Consider the following 14476-nt stretch of genomic DNA (forward strand, 5'->3'; position numbering starts at 1 on the left):
AGCCTACTTTTGTCAGTGAAGTAGCTGACTGAATCAACACTGACCTAATGCTACATTTATATATTTATATACATGTAACTGTGTAGTGTGTGTCTTTCTGTGAGTGATTTCACTTCTGCTTTGGTTTTTGTGGCTTTCCTGTTAGCAAAACAAGAAAGACAAACTGTTTTCATTTGCCATAGTGGAGTGAGTAAGAGATAAGCTCTCTTAAGATCAGAGAAATTAACAAAAAGGAAAACATAAAAAGGGAATTGCAATTCTTAAAGCCTTTTAATGAACCATTTTTGATTAAAAAAAATGCTACTAAGTGTGGGGTAGAAAAGTCTACTCAGATGTAAATGCAGACTGATGAAAGTCTGAGGCTAGGTTCACATTAACAGGCCAAATCAGTTTTTTATTTTGTATTTGATGTGACATATCTCATGTCAGAAAAGTATGAACAGTGCAGGTTTCAATTCTGATTTGGGCCACTTCCATATATGGCCCTGAATCAGACAGTCACAGAAAGCCACTTTCGTGGACAAAATTTGTTCTACTGGCTGACAGGATGCATTAGCCTGGTTAATACCAGACCATTCTCAGTTTAGATAGAGAAGTGGTATGGTTCAATGCACTGCTAACTGCAAGCCTCTCTCTGTCATCATGTAAAGCCCACCCAATGCCAGATAAGTGGATGTGATTGGTTCCTGTGAGTTGCTCACAGATTTGTTTGGGTTCACCCATGCTAATAATCTATCGGACCACTTGATAAAAGCTTGACTGAACAATTAACAGAACCACAGATTTTGAGGACACCATGAATGATCCATTTTAATTTCTTTGTTTGACTGAATGGGTGCAGTCTTCATGCTATATTTTTGTGGATACAGTGTTATTTTGTTTTTGTTTGCAAAATAGTAGACTGTTCCATGGTTCCTATATATATATTCTTTTTGAAAGAAAGAGGAAATAGGGTAAGAGCAAGTAAAACATTAGTGGGACCTAACTCGCGTTATGCTGCTGGTGGTTAATGCCAGCTACAAAGCTATGCAAATCAAGTTAGATTGACACCATGATCTAGACTGGAGTGAGGTTTAGGGGAGGAGTGCAATGGTAGCCAGCAGGTAGGGTTGTGCAGTATGTGCAAACCATTCTCCTGTGCAGTTAACACAGCCCAGGAACACAACAGGAAAGCTGCTAGCAGGCAGGCCAACGTGTCTGCAGGACATCCAGGGGACCTTTTTGTCTTCCATGTAGCAGGGCTGTATGGGACTGTCACTGGCCTCAGCAGGGTTTGAGAGGCTCAACAGTGATACTTCTATCCAGATCCCTCACCCTCCTATGAAGCCATCTGCTACACATTACAGTGCTCTTGTTATCAAAGATGCCTAGTCATCTCCCAGTAGAGCATAAAGATTATTTTCTTCTCAGATTTGGGGCCAGTTTCCTGTACAATAATTAAATGAAACATGACCTTTTCTTCTATGAAGCTCCATTATAGTTCAGAACTGGCATATTGCATGGAAGTTGACCCTCAACATCATGCTGTGATGTGTACAGAATTGTCTGCACCTCTGAAACATGTTAGTGAAGTTAGTTTGCCATAACCATTTTTATTTCATGGAGTGTGCTTGGACAAAAAGTCTCTTCTTTGGCAGATTCTCTTTATCACCCTTTAATGCTATTATGACCACCTTTGCTTCAGACGTGCCCCATACTTCAGACTTGCCCCACAGTGGGCACTGACACAAGTAGGTAACAAATCTAGTTTGGTGATATACAGTATATCTGACCCAGAGCACAAACCTATAGCGAACACTCTTAGGGGTATTGTCTGGTGTGTTAATATCTCCTGTGTTTACATGACCAGAAATAAGTTGGCACAGGATATGAAAGAATTCTATCAATAAAAAAACATAAATAGCCATGTGGTCCTGATGAAAAGTCAACAGGGGCTGCATGAAATCCCAAACATCACTTCTCAAGTGGACTCACTCTTGAATTTGTTGCCATGACCACCATGTGGCGAGTCGAAAGCAACACTGACATGGTGTTCCGACTGATCAGTCTTCAGGTACTGTAGATAGACAGCAGAATGGAAGAAGAGATGAACAAGATCTTGAAAAAGGATGATATTCTGTTTTCTTGCTACTCTTTTAAAAGAGTAAGATGTCGCTTGTGACATTGACTGGCTTTGTTGAATGTGAACTTAAATCTTCAATTATCTCTGAGCTGTGAAATGTATGAATGGATGTATTTTTTCTTCATTTGGCTTAAATCTGAAAATCAGTGACCTAAAATACACTCCACTTTAGCCTATAGACAGGATCAAATGGTTCATCATGGTCTGAGATTGGTCATGCCCATTGCTTGCACTGAGGTAGAACATTCAGTTACCCAGTGACTGTTGGCTGTTCTGAGGATTTGTTGTTCTGTGGACACACACAAGAATACACACATGCACACACGTTCACACACAGTACAGTCCAGCAAGTGCAGTGTGACTAGTGAAGAAACACTCTTTACACAACACTGTACACATTGATCAGAAGGATAAGCAGGAAAGAGTGCAGGTTAACTGCAAAGAAGCAATGTCAAGGTGTAATGAGACTACACCTGCCTACTACAATCCCTCCTGCGAAAAAACAAGGGTGGAAAAAAGAAAATCTACCCATACCCCCTCCACAAACGCACACACACACTCTTTTTTTCCTGTGATTCTCATCTTCCCCGCGTGAAGATTGAAATAAAGTCACTGCTCACCAAAGACAAATCAATTGTGACATTTGTGGATGGAGTGCGATGCATTTAATTAGCCCAGGACATACTGGTGAAAGCTGAATTACCCGATAAATCAGAGGCAGCCGCTGGCAACGCGGACAGGGCGAATCAGGTTGTCTGTCGAGATGCGTCGAGCAGAGCTCGCGGGAGCGCTGTCCATTTATTTGGCACTTTCCCCTAATTTTTCACAACAGACTGCTCGTAAGTCCTGACATCAGACTGTTGCTAATTATACCGCTGCCTTTGATGGAATTGCTAAAATCGCCTCAGGCTAGGAGTGGATCTCGTGCTTAACAGAGAGGGCTGAAATCCCTCACCTTGTATAAGTGAACAAGGCATACAAATCCCATGCTAGAGATTTAAACTCAAGTAGAATGAAAAAGGTGGGGTGAATGTGTGTGGCTACACAAGCAGAGCGAAGGAAGCATTGTAAACCATCTCACAATTAGCAGCTTTGTTGTGTCACTTGACAAAACACAGCGCTGGAAAGCAAAGTATTGAACCTGCTTGGCCAAGTGGCCCCACTGAACTACCTGGTCAGCCACAGAGATAAACCCTTTGGGGAGGCAGATAATTGGGGTTCCTCGCTTTCGCACAAAGGACTGCCTATTGATTAAGACTGTGGCCAGCCACCGCACTTGTCCAGGCTATATTAATGTCACGCCTCTTTTATTTACCCACAGAGGTTGTTCAGGACCGGCACAGGAGCAGCTTTGACTCGTGTTTGTGTGTCTGAGGTGCTGAGGGGCTAGTTGGGTAATTGTTCGCTTCTCGGTGGGTTGTTTGCACACCGTCTCTTCACCCCACCTAACAGACACACACACCATGTCCAATATCTGTAGATCTAATAAAGTGGAAGATGTGGACTAGTACATGAGGGAGATGGAGAAAATGATCTCTACATTACCTTTATATTTTGTGGGATGCTATTTCCCTGAAAAGAGAGATGCTGGTTCCTCCTCTTACTCTAAGACTGTAGTCCTTCAGACTCTATGGTTATAGGCATACAGAGGGTTGGATTATGGCCTAGTACACTGAGTGTCACCATAACAGTTTCCTTTTATATATCTTCTTAGTGCTCTTTCAGCATATTGTATGGTATTGAGTTAGGGCTCTGAATGAAGCGCTCTGAAAATGAGGTTGAGGGCGCTGACAGCGTTAGAAATGTGGTTGATGGACACAGACCCTAAAGATTACTCCCAATGTCACCTGTGTCTGGATATATGAGTTACCTGCTGCCAGAGACATAATTGTCCTGCGTCCTTAGGGTAACACACATGTGGGTTATGTTATGTAGGCCTGAGGTGAGTGGCTAACATCACCCAATGCCTGGAGATTGTCATGTCAGGTGCCAAACAGGTGATATGGTACCCTGGGAGGGGTGCATGGATGGCGCATAAGAGCAGAAATGTGCAACATACCTGGAGCTGGCAGCAGGCTGGAATGCATGGCTGGAAAACATGCTGAGAGCTACATCGATTCTGCTGAGTCACAACCGGACCCAAGAAGAACCAGCCATCTGACCAATCACTGATGCTGCAGACAGAGCCTTCATGTGCCCATGGTCATCTGCTGCTGAGATGACTAGGGTAAAGAAGGACAAGATTCAGTGTTTCAACTCTCAAAATCGCCTCATCATAATGTTAAGATTTTCACACATCGCCACAACAAATCTGTCTCAGAGGCCCTCACGCTTCTTTCAAAACATACACTCACAAGTCTTTTGATTCCTCTTGTTCAGAGATACAGACAAATCAAACCTAGATAAGTGTATGACATACAGTCAAACTTCAACTACTTCAAATTCATCAAGGCAAGAACGTGCATGTAATGTGTACATTATGTCCAGGAGCGAAGACTTTGTCGACATTCGTTGTAAGCAACTCTAATTTAATGAAGCATCTCACATACGCATCTAAAGCTATAGTGGCCAAAAACACTGATACCTCCACCACAGATGATAGCTTGCCATCCACTAGCTAAGAAGGACTCAGAGCAAAGTCCTCAGCAAAAGCTAGATCTTTCCTATGACGGAGGCTGAGGTCAACTAGGTCTGTCGATCTGCAATATCTTGAATTTCCCCTTGGGGATCAATAAAGTATCTATCTATCTATCTATCTATTTTTTGTAACAGTAACGCAAATAGTTACTTTCCCTGGTAACGAGTTACTCTGACCCCCCCCCCCTGACGAGTTACTCTGACCCCCCCATTATACTGAAGCAAATACATGGGACTGCTGAGAGTATCTGCCCAGCATGTGCAACTCCAGTAGGCTAATAACGCGCTATGTAGGCTAATCGCTTCTTCTCTTTTTCTTTATTCAAGAAGAAATGGCAGCAGGATCGGACTGGGAACAAAAATCGGCCCTAGCAATTTTCTCCTGGACCGGCCCACCACTGGACAGACGACCCCACCCCACCGATACCAAAAATACTGATTCCCCCCATACATAACAAACAGTATTATGCTGTAGCAACACTTCATAAACTGAACCCAAACAGATTTGGACCTATAGATTAGATTAGATTCAACTTTATTGTAATTTAACAGAGTACAGGTAGCCTACAGAGCCAATGAAATGCAGAAGGCATCCAACCAGAAGTGCAAAGAAGCATTATTAAGTGCAGGTAGAGTATGGTTGTATACCCTAATCACAATAACACAGGGGTCCGGGGGTGTCTCTGAGAGGTACAGGATTCACGAATAAGATACTAAAGACAGGCTCATCTTCTGTCTGACTCACGTCATGTTACCATGCATTAAACCACATGTCACTGCTTGATTAATTATGAAAAACATACTAAACATGCCATGGACGTCATAGTTGATAAAAATTACGTTTTGTGCTAACATGTTGTAGAAACACAACCACAGCCTTTATTTGGTGCAAATCATCTCCTTTACTTTCTTTGGTTAGTCCGCAATTCACATTAATGTAGGCTATCACCACAAGCCTACTAAACGTTTTTGCACAAGTTTGTGTGCTGTCGCCACATTTGCAAAATTATCTTCGTTACTGACCTAGTTGATAGTAACTTTTTACCTGCATCGAATCGCGATTGATTGTGCATCTAATGTAGCCTAAGTATCAATCGGTGGAGAGACTTCCACTTTCCAAGTTTCACTTTCACTGTGTTGTGAGCTAAAAGGCTAGCCCTGGAAGCAAATGTAATTTGCGGCCGCTAGGGTGCGTCTAGATTAGCTACTAAAAGGCTACTATATGGGAAATACTTTGAAGTTCCTTGAGTAGGACTCGGAAATTCTAATCAAAACACAACCATATTTTTATTGCTAACATAGTGAGTCACTCATGGTGTTTAATGCATTTCATCACAATAACAAATTGCACAGATAACCTTTAACTCAGAATATATCCTACAGTACATATGAACTTAGATAGCGGGAATAAGCCTAATGCAGAACTGCATCTACCGTCAGCAACAACCGTCAAGTAAAAAACATTTTACTTCTAGTAACACTGGATTTGGTATGTGTGCGTGCCTCCATACTAGAGCTTGATAATGTGCTCTTCTAATATGCCATTGAGCAGCTTCACTTGTTGGTGGTAGAGCCTCCGATCCTCGACATCTAGAAAACAGAGTGGCTCTGGCATAGTGTTGTCACAATACCAAAAATATGACTTTGATACAATACCTGCCATAAATATCTTGATACTCGATACTGAAGCGATATCCAAATCCTAAAATATCTGGAAAAGAAAGGACGCAGGCCTCCTCCAAGTGTAGTCATTTGTGTTGAATTTGGTGCACTTTTGGTCAATTCAAACTTCTAAACTTCCTATACATAATTATTATTTTTGTAGTCAGTAAAATAGTAGTTTGTGTGTGATTAAGTCCTTTATTGTTTGTTATAGCTCATTTATATTGTGTGATGTTTTGGCAATAAATTACCTTTAAATAGCCAAAGTAGGCTAGATCAAGGTCAGTGTTCAAATTACTGCATGCAACATCACTTAATGCTATGCAGAAGAGCCTACTCTTTAGGCCATCTGATATAGGCTACCCTAGGCCTTCCTGTGTTTATGGGATTTCTTTGACAGTTGCAAAGGGAAAAAAGTGAAGATAGTCTTCTTTGCTCCCAGTGTAATTTAATAAGTACATTTCAACCACTCTTTGGGTCTTAATCAGATAGGCCTACACCATTATTACATTACATTACATTTGGCTGACACATTTTTAATCAAAGCGACTAACAACATGGTAACAGTTAAGTTTTAAAGCAATTCTCTCAACAATTTTAGGACAATTTAAAAACGTTAGAGTACAGTAAGAATAAGTGGATCAGTGAGTGTTGTTTTTAAACAGTTAAGTGTCAGTTCAAGATGGGTGGTAAGTGCTAGGATCAGCAAGACTTGTTGTAAGTGGTGCTATGAGAGGATATGTTCTCTAAAGAGCTGGGTCTTCAGGAGTTTTTTGAAAATGGAGAGGGATGACCCTGCCCAGTGTGTTCCACCAACGAGGAACAACAGATGAGAAAAGTTTGAATTGGCCTGAGCGTATCTGTTGCAATATCTGTGTGCATTCCTACATTAGGTCTATTTCTTTGATAGTCAACATCATTTGCTACCACATAACAAATACTAAATAACAATACAAAAGTTTCTTACAAACTTTCCGGCATACTTCTTAAATGTGCTGCAGTCAGATGGGTGCCCTAAAGACATAACTAGATCTTGAGCATCTATTACCAGTGTTGAATGAGCAGTTTTTGCAGTGATCACTACTGGACATTCCACATTGCTAGACAGCACTTGAGTGAGGAGGACTTATTTCCATTTCACAAATAACCATCGCTATCTGCAATAGCTACAGTACAGGGGCATTAATCAGTTCATAGCTGAGGATTTGTCCTAAGCCCTTTCAGCATCATATGCAGTAATGATGCACTGGAGAATGTTTCTTTTTGTTGCATTATAATGGATATCTAGTCTAAATTTGTTGCAAATAATGCAATCTCCATAGCACTCTTCAGCAACCCTCAAACATGCACACTCTTCCATTTTTTGCATGGCTGGGATTTGAATGATAGGAAAGAGCACTAGTGAGATGTTTTAACTAGGCAAGCACAGTCGCCTTTACAGTAAAAAAAAAATACAGTGTAAATCCTCTGTAAAGACTGACAACTGTTCATAATAGTTAGTGACAAAATACTTTCTACAGAAAAATGAGCAGTCACCTACTATTCTATCAATTTATTATCAAGGAATCTACCATATTTTGCTTCTAAACATCATACTGAATTTTAGCTATTATTTCAATTTATATTTTAATTTGAGCTTATTTTCATTTGCTACTTGAGGGTCATTGGGGTAATTCCTGTCCTGTCCCACAACATATCTGATACATAAAGAGTATATATCTGATGGCAAAACCAAAAAGTATGTGAATTATGCTAATTATACTAATTAGCAAGCTTAAAACTCAAAATTGAGCTTGGTAAACAAAATATTTGAATTCAGCACCCTCAAATTGTGTGAAATAGCCCCTTTACCGACTTTTCCTCAAATTTGCCAACAGGACTTTTTCTGAACGTTTGTTAGCTATCTGCTCTCCCTCTACATAGGCCTATTTCCAGATCATGAACGCACCAAAAGTTCAATCAATTAATGTGACGCAAACTGAATTATTATTTCATAAATTATCATAAAATGTTGATGGCTAATTGTACTAATTGTTAAATTATTAAAAGGCCACGGGTAGGCCTTCTCAAAGGGGCACTTTGGATAAGGGGTTAAGAACAGGTTCTCGCGTGCTGCACCTGGGCTTCTCCCGAGACCTGGCAGCCCTCCCCACAAGTGTTTAATGATGGTCGCACGGTGTCATTCTCATTTTTCACCTGCCTCAGCTTCCTGGAAAACCTTGGTTCCCCCCTTCATATTTCTTCATTTTTAAGCTTAAACTATGACTAGCACAACTCTTTTGTTGCCATAGAAACACAGCAGTGCTTAGATATTTCAGCAGAAGAGGCTGATCTCCCCTACAGCTCCCCAACCACTTAAAAAAAAAGAATCCTAAAGGAATGTTCTGGCATGTGCAGTAGACTGTCTTAGTGTGTGTCTGTCTATCAGTGTGTGTGCTTGATAGATGAATGTAACACAGTGCAATGCAACATCATCTTTGCTGTCTTTTTCTTATCTCTCAATTCACAATAGCAATTGGATGAAAAACTAACATGGGAGGATGTTTTTTGCTGCTTGTTTGGCACTCACTGTTGCTCCACAGGGGTCTGTCTCTGACCTAAGAGAGTCTTAAGCACAAACATAAAGACATAATACCACCCAAGCCTTCTGCACTTGCACTTGACTGATTCAATGAGGGGGATTTTATTTTAATGAGCCAACCTCATAAAAGTTACTAAATGAGATACTTTCCCAAATGAGCAGAGATTTGAATATTTCTTCTTTCCCCTCTCTGTCTCCCTCTATCTTTCTGGTCTTCTAATTCTCTCTCTTTGCCCTGTGTGCAGACATGCACATGTTATGTGTGTTTTGATAAGCTGTCAGGACTGAGCAGAGGACAGTGGTGATGTCCCCCAAGGTTAATGAGATCTTTACAGTGGCAGGTGTGAAGAGGTAACAGGGGCTTGTCTGCTGCTTTAATCGGACCAGAGAGGGGAGGAGGGGACGCTTGGTTTATTAGAAAAAGGGGGTTCCCAAGGGCTGTGGAGTCTTAGTCAAAGGACGAATGAGATTAGTCTCGGGCTATTATATGGGCTATAATGCCCTTTAAGCGAGGCATGATGCAATGGATTGAGGGTACTGTGTCTCTGATGTGTTGATGGTGATATCTGATTCATTCATCTGATTTGGGGGGTGATGTTATCATGCTGAGAAATTGTAGCCACACGGACTGTTGTTTCATTGTATCGTGATATTACAACATTAGAACATAAAGTACATTAATTAAACATTAAGAACCTGTTCTTCCTATCCTTCCTTTCATTGTTATGATTATGCCATTCATCAGAACTAATAAGTCTGCCATATCTTTACTTTCTCTGTATCTGTCTCTCTCTCTCTCTCTCTCTCTCTCACCCTCTCTCTCTCTGTCTCTCTCATACTCACTCTTTTTGATACATACACAAACAAGCCCACTGCATTTATGTGTCTTAAAATCTGAGAATGCAATGTTGAAATTGTTGTCTTACCATTGTTAGTTATTATTACTATGTGTTCCTTTATCAATTGTATCTAACCTCTGAGCATTTGTGTTTGCTTGTTTCCTTTTCTGTGTGTGTATGTATTTGTTTATATGTTTGTGTGTTCATGTGTATATGTGGATCAGTCTGTGTTTATCTTTATCTGTGAGGGAGCCTGGGCATAGGAGCCTGAGCATCAGAAGGCACTCAGCGCCAGAGAATGTTAGAGAGAACTGACCTTATGATTCCCAACTGTATCTCACCCACTAATAGTTGTCAGTTCAATGTCCACTGAACCAAATTTCACCAGAAAATTTAGCAGCAGTCCCCACTCTATCAGCGCTTGTCAGCCAGCATCATCAAAAGAACCACACACATCCACTGCCCTGCATTTCCCCCATTTGCGGGGTCTTGACCCCATAGATATAAGATAAAAATTCATAACCCCATAGAGGACCTTACAGAGAGCATATCAATTGAGAATGGACTCTGCGGAATGAGATGTGCTTCTGATGGTTCCCTCGTCTCCCGCCATGCACAAATACAGACATAGATCACACCTTATAGTCTGGAAGGCTTAGGGGCCAAATCAAATCTGCATGCTAAAGTGGAATGGAGTGGGGGACAGTTACTGTGATGAATAGTGGGGACGTCAGAGAGGGCCAAATCTGTTGACGTCCAGCTGACCCTCAGGGGGAAGGAAATGAAAGGAAAGAACATTCCGGAAAACAGCCTGAAATGCAACAGAGGGGATGGGGTGAAGCAGAGTGTCAGTTTCAAGAGAAAAGAGAGGGATGGAGAAGGGAAAACTGGAGAAAAGGTAAACAAAGGTAGTGTCTGTCAGCAAGCCATCAGCGGATTCTCTCTTTGTTTTTTCTTCTTCTATTCAACTGACAAAGCAAAGTGTGTATCAAAAGAAAGTAACTAAGCTCTCTCCAGTCCAAAATTCACCCGAGTCACATATCCCTCCAAAAGCTTGTGGATTTAGACTCTGCTGAAGAACATCACCATGGTGGTTTTAGCCAGATAACTTTTCATGATGTTCCAGGACTTTGTTTTATCAAGCCAGGCTTTCCTGTGTAAGCTTGGGGTTGTTTATCTCTGCCATTACAGCAAAGCAAGTAAAGCACTGTGGACCGTCTTTGGTGGACGCTTCTCATTCCCCTCGGTGAGAAATCTGATAAATCCATTCAATGCTGTATACACTGACACAATCCTTGGGATTTCAAAGCATATGGGCTTATCTGCACCAAAGCTTTCACAGACTAGATATAGACATGCTGTCACAGAAACTGATACTGAGCAGCAAAGTTTCAATACATGGACACCAGGCCTCTTTCTTTGTGACATTACACTCACATGGAGATATGCCATAAAGACATAACAAACAAAAACAAAAGAAAAACAAATATGTAAACTTAAACAAGCCATTGCCTGTTTTGTTGCCTCTTGAATTTCCCCTGGGGATCAATAAAGTATCTATCTATCTATCTATCTATCTATCTATCTATCTATCTATCTATCTATCTATCTATCTATCCTTAATACATTTATTTGAGGTATATTCTGAAGCTCTCTGCACAGCTTTTCATTTTAGCATTAATACAGTTTACAATCACAGACCAAATAGCCATCCCACTTGATGATGCATGATATTTTAGACTTTGAGCCAATACAGTCCTCATCTCCTGGAGGTTACCGATACTGAAGAAAATGTGTATGATCTGTTTCTCTGGTAAACTTTTGCCATTGACCACACCTCCTTACTTGGTCAGACTAAGGAGGTGTTAATCCTCTCTCGGCCACACCCTGCTCTCCACACTCTCTCTCTCTCTCTCTCTCTCTCTCTCTCTCTCTCTCTCTCTCTATCAGACTCTCTCAACACACACTCCTGGTCAAACTCGAAACCAGAAGGAAGCTACGCCCACTTCAGATCATCTGGGCTGTCATTCAAAACCTGATAATAGTATCCACTATGATAATGATCTAAGAGGGTGTGTTAATGTGCATGGGAGAGTGTGTGTGTGTGTGTGTGTGTGTGTGTGTTCGTGTGACTGTGGTTGTATGTGAGCACTCTTTGAAAGTGAACACAGAAGAAGGAAACCAATTGAATTAGTATCAGCTGAGGTGAGTAGAAGGCTTTATTTCTATTGAGTCTTAGAATTAAAAGAAAAATAAAGATATTTAAAAGTTATTCTTCTTTTGACTTTGAGTTGCTCTCCCTTTCTCTTTCTCCTTGATTTATGGGTGAAGACAAGTAACTTTGGTCACTCCAATCTAGAAGACCATGGGTACTGCCCAGAGCAAGGACAAGATGCATTGCACCCGCTATGTCGATGGCAAGGGCCCTCTGTCAGTCGAGCAGCAAGGTAAAGTAACCACATGTCTCGCTAACTTTATTTCTCATGTCATGAAGTTGCTTTGTTGTTCGGATGTTCATACACTGTTTGTTTACAGTGGAGAAGGACCTTGAGGGACGGTATGGAACTCAACTTGTGGGGGACCAACCAGAGGGTGAGATGACCCTACAACATGAGAGAAAGAGTCTGCCAGGCTACCCTAAAGACGACACTATAAAGATCAACTTTGCATTTGCGGATGGAATACAAACAGTACGTTTAAAAATGTTATGTGATTATCTACATGATTTGATACTATAGTTTTGTATGTGTGACATGAAGCACGCAGGGAAATGACTGCATATTTCCGCCCACATCTTGAGCAAAACACTAGAAGGCATGGGTACATTCCATACCATCCTAACTTGTGGTTTGTCTGGTTACTCCAGTTGGCTCTTTTGCCATCGGCCAAAAGGAAACAAAGACAGATGACATTAGGAATACTTATAAAATGATGTAACTGAAGCAGCATACCTCGAAGCTGAATAAAGAAGTCAGAGTAGTCAGGTTAATGTCCCGATGGTTTGCCAGATTGGTTTGCCTACTGTTAACAAAACAGAGAGTTAGTTCATGATATTGCCTGATTGTCTGTGAACATATTTCCACATGCTACAGGAGAAACATCCCAGGCCAGGAGAGAAGTATCATGGGCTGAAGACAGTGACCTTCTTGCCTCAGAATATTAAAGGGGCCGCGGTGGTGCGACTACTGGAGAAAGCTTTTCAGCAGAAGCTGCTGTTTACGGTAGCAACTGACAGCAGTGGGGAGGAGGCTGTGGTTCCCACAGACATTCCACTCAAGACCAGCTGTGATGAGTCAGGACCAGAGAGGTAAATAAGAGCTCATATTGTTTATATTATTATTTTTTTATAGTGTTATATAATTGAAGGTGCTATGTGTGGAGTGAGTTGTTTTGAATGGATCATTACATCCGCAACCACTTGTTGCCATTGACTTGCATGTATTCAATATTGTGCTAAGTGAAGAGGTATTAGGGGTATATTAGTGTACTATCCGAAGCTAGCTGATTGGCATACAAACTATAGTTGATATCTACTGTAGGTATATCTTTTGTTACATTAGAGCTTTTGTAGTGTTTCTCTACATCTCAGAGGATGTTGCCCACAAATATGTCTGATCTAACAAATGAATGAAAAAGCATTTAAATTGTGAGGAATGACTTGGTTATTAATTTATGCACATTTATTTTTCTGCCTAGCCTTCGCTATCCAGATCCAGACTACCTCACCAAAGTGGTTAAACTCTTGAAAGACAAGGGGATCAAGTGAGAGCCTTCAGACAGATGACAACCCTAACCTTTACACAGAACACACAGGAAGGAATGTGACTAAGTGACGCAGTTTCATTAAACAATGCCCATTTCATTAAACAGTGCCCATTAAACAAAGGACCTCATAATCTATTGGCTTGTCTAGAGGAGTCTCAGAAACAACAATCAGCCTGAGGTATGTCAGGAAACAAGTGTTCCTCTGTTGTATTAAAATACAATTGCTGTTTAATCCATATTAGAGCAGTTGTATGTGTTGCTACTTTGTAAATATATATGTAAATATTGAACTAATTGCTGATTAGTTGTTTGTATTTATGAGAGAGAGAGAAAAGAGAGAGAGAGAGGTGTGAATTTTGTACCTGGATGACTATGTAGATTCTACAGGCTCTTTGGTTATTGGTCTGCTTTGAAGCAAAGTAAGGTTTTTACAAAGCTATTCAATGTCCTCTGAGATCAGACAAGATGCCATTGGCCGAAATGTAGTGAATAAATGTCTTTTGCATTAGGGATTACTCTGATGTAAGTCAAAATTCAAAACATGTTCACATGCAGGTCGTACCAAACACTGAAATAAAGTCAGCCTCTGCAAAACTGATGCACCAATGTACTCTCTTGTCATGAACTGTTTATTAACTTCTTCAGCACTTCGGTATGTTCCTCTGGGAAGTTTCAGTCTTCTGAAGCTTCGACAGCTGCTTGGTCACTCCCTCTAGTGGTGTCACCAATCATGGCCGCCATCATTCTCTGTGTTAGGTTGTCACCTGTGCTTGTCCCTGTGCCTGTCAAGAGTGAACACACTCACGACTCTTAAGATCTTGACACCAGGACATTTAGTATGAGGTGGTACTGCTTTTGAATGTTTCAAGG

General features: G+C 41.0%; 1 protein-coding gene across 2 annotated transcripts; it reads left to right on the top strand.

Annotated features, from left to right (window-relative positions):
- The first annotated feature begins 11936 nt into the window (after nt 1–11936).
- dtx3la (deltex E3 ubiquitin ligase 3L a) lies at nt 11937–14204 on the top strand. 2 transcript variants are annotated; one of them, XM_048266416.1, is made up of 5 exons: nt 11937–12046; nt 12173–12288; nt 12377–12531; nt 12934–13148; nt 13538–14204. In XM_048266416.1, exons 2-5 carry the CDS (start codon nt 12207–12209, stop codon nt 13605–13607), a joined length of 522 nt encoding a protein of 173 aa, XP_048122373.1. In that variant the 5' UTR covers nt 11937–12046; nt 12173–12206; the 3' UTR covers nt 13608–14204. The 2 variants fall into 2 exon arrangements, with proteins under 2 accessions (XP_048122373.1, XP_048122374.1); XM_048266417.1 differs by having other exon boundaries at nt 11945–12046; nt 12201–12288.
- Nucleotides 14205–14476: the final 272 nt, after the last annotated feature.

Source organism: Alosa alosa, chromosome 16, assembly GCF_017589495.1.
Source record: "Alosa alosa isolate M-15738 ecotype Scorff River chromosome 16, AALO_Geno_1.1, whole genome shotgun sequence".
NCBI classification, from domain to species: domain Eukaryota; kingdom Metazoa; phylum Chordata; class Actinopteri; order Clupeiformes; family Clupeidae; genus Alosa; species Alosa alosa.

Excerpts from the sequence above, each read along its gene's own strand:
- dtx3la (XM_048266416.1), top strand. The coding sequence starts at position 12,207 with ATGGGTACTGCCCAGAGCAAGGACAAGATGCATTGCACCCGCTATGTC. Across the intron at positions 12,289-12,376 it reads TCTGTCAGTCGAGCAGCAAG|TGGAGAAGGACCTTGAGGGA; the intron begins GTAAAGTAACCA and ends GTTTGTTTACAG. Across the intron at positions 13,149-13,537 it reads GATGAGTCAGGACCAGAGAG|CCTTCGCTATCCAGATCCAG; the intron begins GTAAATAAGAGC and ends TTTTCTGCCTAG.